General features: G+C 33.9%; 1 protein-coding gene across 1 annotated transcript in view; it reads right to left on the bottom strand.

Moving 5' to 3' along the window:
• Positions 1-2,892: 2,892 nt before the first annotated feature.
• Positions 2,893-9,857, bottom strand: part of LOC127841934 (E3 ubiquitin-protein ligase MIB2-like) — a 13,579-nt gene continuing 6,614 nt past the window's right edge. The window contains exons 10-15 of the mRNA XM_052371079.1: positions 9,409-9,566; positions 8,587-8,713; positions 5,590-5,692; positions 5,211-5,296; positions 4,828-5,012; positions 2,893-4,596 (exon numbers count right to left, since the gene is read on the bottom strand). Of these exons, the coding sequence (XP_052227039.1) occupies positions 4,356-4,596; positions 4,828-5,012; positions 5,211-5,296; positions 5,590-5,692; positions 8,587-8,713; positions 9,409-9,566 (900 nt within the window). The 3' untranslated portion in view covers positions 2,893-4,355. The remainder of the gene's footprint in view (positions 4,597-4,827; positions 5,013-5,210; positions 5,297-5,589; positions 5,693-8,586; positions 8,714-9,408; positions 9,567-9,857) is intronic.

Genomic DNA, 9,857 nt, shown 5'->3' with positions numbered 1-9,857 from the left:
TTGTCGAAACAACAACAAAGGGAGACCACATTTAAGAACTAGTGACACGTTAGTGTATTTAAGGACAAAAGGCTAGAAATTCACGAAAATAGTGATTTTAATAGGGGAGTTTTCGTTCTTTTGGCAAGTATTTGACTTTTCGGTAATTAGTCATAATTTTATTTGCGTGTCACAAGGACCGGCGATATTAGAAACTTCGCCGGACTGTAAAGAGTTTTGCCGGACAAGACCGGCGGTCCGGTCTTTTCAGGAAGCCTGTATTTTATCTAAATTTTAATTCAATTACATCTAACAAAGTATTATATGATTTTGTTCTTTTAATTTGAATGATTATAAAGAGTTATATCAAAAATTTAGTATTTCCCTAATCAGTGGACTTTTCGTGTGACAAAAAAGGCTAATGAATTTATTTTCCCAATTTCATGAAAATGCCGATAAAATTCCCAATTCCAAAGCCAGGGTCTATCTTCCCAAAAAGTGGGAAAAAAACCCTGGTAGTACTGTACTACCCGTGTTCTTGGATATTGAAGGGTGTATAACTGACTTTACAGAAACATTTGCAGCAATTATAATGAATATATTTAGCTTCTTTAGCAATAACTTTATAAGGTTTTCCATTCTGAATTATGATCATTAAAACTCATGACTTAATACTATTTCTTTTATTTTCTTGACAAAAAGTACCAGCCAACAAGTAAGCTGAGTAATGAGTAATTATGTCACTGTCTCATCTCAAAAGAATAATTGCTTTAGCAGTTAACTGACAAATCATATTTGGTTTTTCAATCTTCCACAGTTTTTGTTTGGATCCGTTTCATGTTGTTTTTTCTTACGTTTTTAGCCACCGATGCAATCAAATCGTTTAATATCCGTGCGAGAATGTCTTGTTCTGGGTTTACAAATTGAATGTCAGGATGGTTCGACGACTGTATGTAGCCATTATATGACAAAAAAGTGTGTTTTTTTAACCGCTTTTGGGTTTAGCCGGCCTTCCCATGCGCGCAGAGATATTGTTTTTGACGGGTTTACGAGTAATCGGAAATCATACGACAGAATAGACAATTATACCAGAACCCAGTCTACAACTTTTCAGTAATTTAAATTAACGAAAAGCCCCGTAAGGTTAGAGACAGACAAATCACGCTGCACTGACGCGGAGTATCGGTACGGCCAGATTGTTTTTGGAAATGCGTAAAAGGAAAATTAAAGTCGTAATTGTACGTCCAGTTTATAAAAATAAATGCGTAAACCTTCATCACTGTCAGCGTGTGGTTTAAGTGTCGAAGTTAACGTGATGATGGTATTATTATCTCGTCGCCAATATGCTGTGTATCTGAATTTAAGAATATAACAAGCAAATAACAGGAACACGTTTTAAGATTTATTGATAGTGTATTTCCTGCACAGACACCGGGGAGGTTGCACACCACTATATAGTCGGCATTGTATAAATCCCCGACAATACATGACAGTATATTTTAACATAAATAAAACACTCGGTCACATTAAACTTGTAGAGTCATTATTGACCGACATTATACAGTTTAAAAATGTAATATATTTTGAGTTGTATAGTAATGCCTTATAAAATCGGTCACGATAGAAAAGGACGGTACGTTAGTTTTTCACAAGATATAGTAACAACTTTTCTACCGATACCGACTATAAACATTTTAAAGTGTATATACATGTTTTATGAGCTGGATATTTAGGCCGCCGCTGATCCTGATCGATACCGTCTCCAGGTTTGATCGTTCACACAGTTTTGGAATCTGACGAAGATTAAGAGATTTCCCGCACGTCAGTAGTGGGTGAGTCGTTTGGTATTTTGTAATCGAAGAACGGTATGCAATTAAACAATGCCCATGAGTGCTCCATGATCTCAAAAGTCACATTTATTAAAAAAATGACAATCACAATATATATTACTAGAAAATCGAAATGAACGTCTAGTGTGTAATTATGTATCACGTTAATATTACAGAATGACGTTATGATAATGTCTTTTTTGTGTGGTTTAGTAACCTTCGAAAGTCAGCTGTAACAAAAAGTCTGCTTATTGAGTTCGGCAACATACAGTATACCGTCGTAGATCCAAGTGCAAAAATATGTAGATCCAAGCTCGAACCGTAAAATCTATATGCTATTACCTTTAAGGTAATATCATCTGGTCACCTCACGGAGACAGTCACGATGCTTGAAACGCCCAGAATTATAATTCATTTATACACAATTCTTAGTTGAACCTTTATTATTGTTTTATAATTTCGGTACAGAAGCAGGCAAATTCAAGCCATGATTAATTCCCAGCTCCGGGTGCACTTGAGTATGTTTGATGGTCACCGTACCGGATAGGTAGGGTTTCCTTGGTCTCCCTCATACCATCCATAAATAATATACCTTCAGTTTCAGTATAAACTTAATATATGAGCCATGCTCTGTGAAAAGGGGGTTGAATGTAATGCATGTGCGCAAAGTGTCGTCCCAGATTAGCATTTTCCCCTTGTATGATATTTTTCGTTTCAAGAAAGCCTCTTCTTAGTAAAATTCCAGTTTAGGCGGAAAGTTTCGTCCCTGATTAGCCGGTGCGGACTGCACAGGCTAATCTGGGACGACATTTTACGCATATGCTTTAAACCCCCTTTTCTCAGAGCACGGCCATTATGGAAATGGCAGCTATATTCAGAACTCGTCCTACGCTTTGTTAGTCTATTAAGTTTATTAGTTAGGAGTAATCGGGCATATATATATTGTGAAGACTCATGCGCGGAAGGATTTGATAAATTTTATTATACACACACACACATAAGAACTGTAATTGGCAATTATATTTCTATTATCAATATATACACGAGATTAAATATGTGACCTGTCTGCACCTCTGTTATTTAAGTAGGTATGTAAATTAGATATAGTATGTATCTATGTATCTGAATAATCAAGCATCTACTTTTTTAAATATAAATACACTTCCAAAATGCAAACAACTCTTGAACATAGTATATGAAATATATCACTAAAATATATTCTATATTTCTAACATGACTAGACACTATGATAGATTTCATGATAACAGATTATCACATAAATAAAAGTCTAAATAAAAGTTTTATATAAAAAAAATAACATTCATTCAAGCCAAAATATTCATTTATGTAAGGAACAACATTTCATACTGAAAACCATCAAACTCATCAGCCCGTTTCAATTGGACCATGTTTCAATGGAAACTAATTCAACGCACGAATCGTATCGTTTAAAACCAATACATATAAAAATTACACCCACAACAAATTGTTACTCTCTACCGATTGTTTTACATGTTTCTTTATTTTTTGGCTTGATAAACCTTCTGCATCGTGTTGTTCGTCTCGAATGTAGGCCAATTTGGTTCCCACGGATAGCATTTGGATTAGTGTGTGTTTTGGGTGAATATAATTACTGTTGATTGTGTTTTGTCTGCCTGAAGTGGTCACATTTAGTTAAACAACATTTGTGTCTTATTCCTCAATGTTAAATTTATCATTTGTTTTCACGATTGATGTTCGATTTCTGCCATATAAGGTGTATGAATGTGATATGATCGGTCATGGGGTTTTGAAAAAAAATATTTGCTTTAAAAGCATCCTATACAAACTTGATTATGTGCCAGTGTTGTCTGCTAAAATTACGACATATGATAATACTATATTGCTTCGATTTCTCCTTGTTGTTTTTGTGTGTGTGTTGCACATGATTTGTTTACTGCCTTAATCCTGCCCTCCCTCCACCCGTACCGTACGTCTCCCTCCATCCGTATCGTACGTCCGTTCGAACAACTAAAGTCACTCTTGCATCTTTCATGCATTTTAGCAATCACACACACATCCATGAATGCACCCTTCAAGCGATCAAAACACGCATACACATATCCTGTCATCAATGCATTTTGTCCATCCACCCATACGTTATCACACTAATCAATCCATTTATTCAAATAACCATTAGTCTGTCCAAGCATTCATCTTTTCATGTTTACATCTATTTGTCTTTTATGTCATTAGGTTCGCATTTAAATAATTATGTTCTACAAAAAAGCATTTTATAAATATAAAATTTATATGAACACGAAGCAATGTTGAATTGCGCATAGCTCCGTTAACAAAAATTCTATACATATTTAAAACATCCAAAATTTATAAGTAAAGTAACAAAATGACGTAATATTTAAACGCTGGGTAGTTATAAAAAATGTGCACATTTGATGACGTTTTCATTTTTGTATATCAGTTTTATGTACATTTTCAAAAACTTTTTTTTAATCATTCACTTTTTTAAAATGGAAAATAAAAGTTGCTGCCACACGACGCGCCGAATCATTTAAGGGTACGCTCCTTGATTCGGACAGAGCACACTGGACACACGTGTAGACTTATAGAGCAACTCCTACATGTTGTAATATGGCCACACGGGGCTAATGCCGTGTCCGCCATTTTATTCAAGCACTTGAAACACAATATGGGCGCTTTACATAACACTTGAAGAAACAGATTTTCCGGCAAAGGCTTCCGCACTATATTATAAATGTTTTGACCCACTTTCATCTCTCGTAAAACCCTGAAAATTGAATCGACCATACAGTGCTATTTATAAGGTGCATAAACAAACGCGACCTTAGCGCATTTATTGTTTATAATTTATTATTTATGAATATCTGCATAACACAACGTTCGATTTCCATCCATTGGGATTTCCATCCATTGAATATTCTGATCAAAATGTTTATAAATATGCAGCATATGTTTGATTATTTATGGGAAGTATTGGGTAAACAGGCATTATACAAACCTTATTTCTGAACATGTTTGAAGGATGTCCCTCATATGTACATCTAAACAAAGCTGCAGTGGAAGGTTGCCAGCTCTATTAGCCACATTAACACTTGCGCCGTTTCTTATAAAAAGGCATCCTAGTTCGGTTCTTTCCCAGATCTCTTTTGTCCGTTTATCCATTCCTCCACACTGCATACTGCTCTGTGAAATTACGTTTTACGCATCAGTCAAATAATAATATAACACGATCTAAAGACCGTTTACATAATACACATATCATTTTGTAAACTTCGAAGTTTAAAACCTGGATAAATGCAAACTGTACTTATTACAATGATTTCAATAAAACACGAAAAAATCGGCAAATATTATATATAATTTATGTTTTAATTATGTTACCATAGCAATGTCCCTTTTTCTCCATTGGCTTACACAATGGTGGAGAGGAGTGTTACCAGAATTGTCCTGAGCATTTGCATTAGCTCCTAGTAAATACAAGTTTAAAGAGAATCAATATCTGTATTACATACCACACATGCACGAATTATCGAACTCAGTATACTTCTTTGGGTGAATAAATTGGACACTACCAGATTTAATGTTATTTTTGTCTAATCAAAATCCATAGTCAGAAGTAATCTGTAATTAAAAACTTATTATTTTTCTGATGTTTTAAGAGTTGAATTGCAACACATGTTTTTGTAAATCTCAACATATATAACTGAACTGAATTATACTAGTCGTTACTATTAGATGACGCGTTGTTTTATCAACTTACCTGCTGTTATCAGCAACTTTGAACTATTTATATACCCTTCATTGCACGAAAGATGTAAAGGAATAGTATGATCATTGCCGGGAATGTTCGCGTTAGCGTTTCTCTAAAATATGCGTAAGCAGAAATAGAATAAACACACGTGTAAGGCTATTTATAATAGTTCATACAATCATATAGAAAATTATTCGAACTGTGTGAAAATTGAAAGTCTCATTGTTAATTAAACATAAGGTACTATGGTATTTTTTAAAACAAACTTTTTACTTTGATAAGTACGTGCGCTTACTTGTTTTGACACTCTCAATTACAGTAAAAAGACCAGAATTTACTAATCATAATAGGTTTTCATTTACTTTACCAACATAATATATGTCTTTTTGAAAAACATGCTTTCACCACGTGAAATGTACTCATAATGGTCGTATTTAAACATATTATTTGCATGGGTTAATCAAACAATAGGCAAGCAGTTATGTTTAAAATATCATGTGCAATGCCACCGTTCAAATTAAGTCAACAATATGACTAACAATTAACGGTGTCAATTTAGTTCACGAAGGAAAAATATTGACCAAATACTCTCTTTAATTTACTCATAAGTAATTTTAAAATATACAATATAGATATCCGATAATATAATATTTTATCCTACAGCTAAATGATTTTATAAAACAAATACGATTCATAAAGAAAAGATAAGGTTTTCTCCACGGTTATTTTTAGATAAGGTTTTCTCCACGGTTATTTTTAGAACATGTACATAGGGACTACTTTTTTTGGCCTTTCACCCCTGATTGCGTCATTCAGGTCATTGGGTACGCAGTCGTTTAACGAGTTAACGAGTGTGTGTGTTTACGATGGATTATTTAGAGGATAATACACGGCTGAGATAGGCCGAGCAGTGATTATCGGCCCGCAGGGGGCATAACCCTGGTTTGCGACCTGGGGCCGATAATCACTTCCCGGCCCGGCTCAGCCGTGTATTAACGTAAATAATATATATCTTACTTTTATACTAAATTATAGATGCGCACAGGTTTTGAGTCATCCTATAAAACTATTTTGGTTCTTCACTAAAATTTATGAAGAACCAGCTTTCCGTACTTTTATTTTCATTCAATTGATTACGCAATTTATGACGTATCTCGTGTGACGTAATTTAAATGACGAAACTAGCTAGACGCTTTGGATTTAAGGACAACATAAATTCGGACTCGGAGGGTTTTTATTTAAAAATTAAATATTGTTTAAGCATCGAACGATTATTGTGTGTGTTTACGCTGGATTATTATCATATTATGAATGTGAATAACAGAGTTGGGATATAAAACTGGAATGATACTGGTGAGACTCCAGTTTCGATTTCGTTAAAATGTCGAATGTACTCGAATAACGCGATGTTTTGTTGAACAATTGATGGATTAATTTAAAGAAAAGTGTCAGTGAAATTGTTCTTTAACTTTTTGAAGGAAATCGTTATTGAATTAAAATGGTAATTTCTTTGATGAATAAGTCGTTCCTTTGTCAGTCGATCGAAGAGTGTCTATCCACAAAGAATTGCCTGCTTACATCCAGTGCTTTAAAATGGAAAAGATGGATTGCGATGTAGAAATGTGTTCAGAATTTTAACTCGCCATGGAAGCAAATTAAACTTTACGAAAATAAAAATGGTTTTTACACAACTTCGTCGAGTAGAACCAGTAGATGTTTTATCCTACAGCTAAATGATTTTATAGAACAAATACGACTCATAATGAAAAGATAAGTCGTTCCTTTGTCAGTCGATCAAAGAATGTCTATCCACAAAGAATAGCCTGCTTACACCCAGTGCTTTAAAATGGAAAAGATGGATTGCGATGAAGAAATGTGTTCAGAATTTTAACTCGGCAAGCCTCGCCATGTAAACCTTTCTTCACTCGTGGGATAAACTTAAGTACACAATCACACTAACATAGTATTCGCTATTTTATTTGTATGTCAGTAAGTTAAAAGTGTGTAAAAAGAAGAGTTATTATTTAAAGACTAAAATTGAAAATATCGGCGGGGAAAAATGCTGAATCATGCTTCATGCAGGTGTCTTCACATTTTGTAAATTTCAAAATGGCAGCCATGTTTGTCTTTGGTATTTTACAGTGGTTTAACAAGAATTGTAGTTTGAACACAACCGTCTGTGTTCTACTTGAGTGTGTTACATTTGGAACGCTTATTAAAATTGAATCGATGAGTATAGCGATATTTGGTTCTTTTCTCTTCTATTGCGTGGACTTCTTAAGGACTATTTCGAGTTCCTTAAACGGGAAAGATCACAATTAATATTACTACGCAATGTTAGATTCAGTAAATTTAATGTGTTTTTTTTATCAATTTAAGACTACTATTTTAATTGCATCAGGAATAAATTAAATTAAACATATATTGTTGGATAAATAGAATACTATGTTACTGTGATTGTGTACTTAAATTTATCCCACTCGTCTCAGAAAGGCTTACAAGGCTCGGCAAGCCTCGCCATGTAAACCTTTCTTCACTCGTGGGATAAACTTAAGTACACAATCACACTAACATAGTATTATCAATGTTCCATTAACAGTGTAATGCAAACTACAATTTGGTTTTTTATAAATACTGCCAATTATAATACGTTCATTATTAAATTTTAACGCCATGCAGAGGTATATCCGACAGCGTATCTCATGTATACAAACACTACAAATATTATTTTAATATATGAAGGCAATACAAGGTACTGGAATGGAATGGTAAGTCGTATGAATAACACCGACAGGCTATATTATAATAGCTTTTTTTGTAGTTTAACACGGATTTATAAGAACCATAATCGTACTGAAAGCCTAGGATGATCTATTTGTAAAAACGTAAGGTAAATATTGCATTTATCAACATCACGCGTTAGCGTTCTTTATAAATATGCAATAAATATGCAATATCATACAATCTTCTTATGTTTTTGAGTGCATTGTTAGTTTCGTCATTTACCTTTATTAGAGCCGCAATTACCCCCACGGCGTCATTGATAGCCGCAACGTGCAATGCCGTATATCCATCTTCAGATTTTTGATAATTCGCTAAACTAGGCAATCGGTCGACTAAGGCTTCCACGAGTCTTGAAAAAGTATTATACATTTAACAGAATTAAATCAAAGTTATGCCTATACTGAAACAAACGACAACACATGAACATTAAGAGCAAAGTGGAAGGTGTATTTAAATAAAATGTTCATATATCCACAGTCTTCAATCCAATTAGGGTTATTTAAACTGAGTTCCTGAACTCAGGAACGTTATAATTCTGTACTATACGTGACCTGCATAGCATTTACTCGTATAATTTGTATTTATTTCCAAACTCATTATGGGATACAAACAATTAAATCAAAACGCCAATGTAAAGAATTTGTGGTTTAAACATCTTGTTTATTTGCGTACCCCACCCTTAGCCCAATACTTTTTTACAAACATGTAAGTGTAAATGTTCAGTTCATAGCATCGTATTACACAATTACATAGCAATTTAATATAATAATAATTATAATGTAATTACTCAATGTTTAGGATATACCTGGACAACAAAATTGTAGATTTTGAACCGATTTCAGATTCTAGCATCATTAAGTACGTATTCCTTATACTCGAATTGCATCAAGAAAGAAGTAATAGGAAAGTGTGTAACACAATGCAAATGTGTTACAAATATGTTTTTTAAATCTCACACTGACAACATTATTTTCAAAACTTAAGCTATTTTAATTAGAATTGCACTTTAAAGCGACTTTCGATAACATTTTTCATCACACTTACGTCACACATTCCTTCATCGCTGCCAGTGTAAGGGCAGTATGTCCAATGGCGTTGCTGACCTCAATGTCGACATGCAAATGCTGTATAAGACATAAGGCTCCAGCGATATTGTCTGTCATGATTGCCGTATGTAGCGGTGTATCCCTGCGATCTCGTTCCTGGAAAAAAAGTCAGCGCTTGATTGTTAAATACCGGTTTATCCGTGAACATTACAATACACATTAACGCGTACGCAGAAAGAGTTGTTCCCTCTTACCCGAACGTTTTCTCTCAAATGAAAACAACACATATGAGAAATACAGTTTATATTTTGGATAAGCCTGCGTACTACCGGATGACACAATGCAATTTGTTATGCGTTTATACATCATACAAAAATACATAATTATATACATTCGATGTTCTTTACAAATATGCAACATTGTAATCTTGTATATATTCAAAAGAAT

The sequence above is a fragment of the Dreissena polymorpha genome, chromosome 8 (assembly GCF_020536995.1).
Source record: "Dreissena polymorpha isolate Duluth1 chromosome 8, UMN_Dpol_1.0, whole genome shotgun sequence".
NCBI classification, from domain to species: domain Eukaryota; kingdom Metazoa; phylum Mollusca; class Bivalvia; order Myida; family Dreissenidae; genus Dreissena; species Dreissena polymorpha.
Note: the sequence above shows the minus strand (reverse complement) of the source record. Positions and strands in the feature narration are given on the sequence as shown.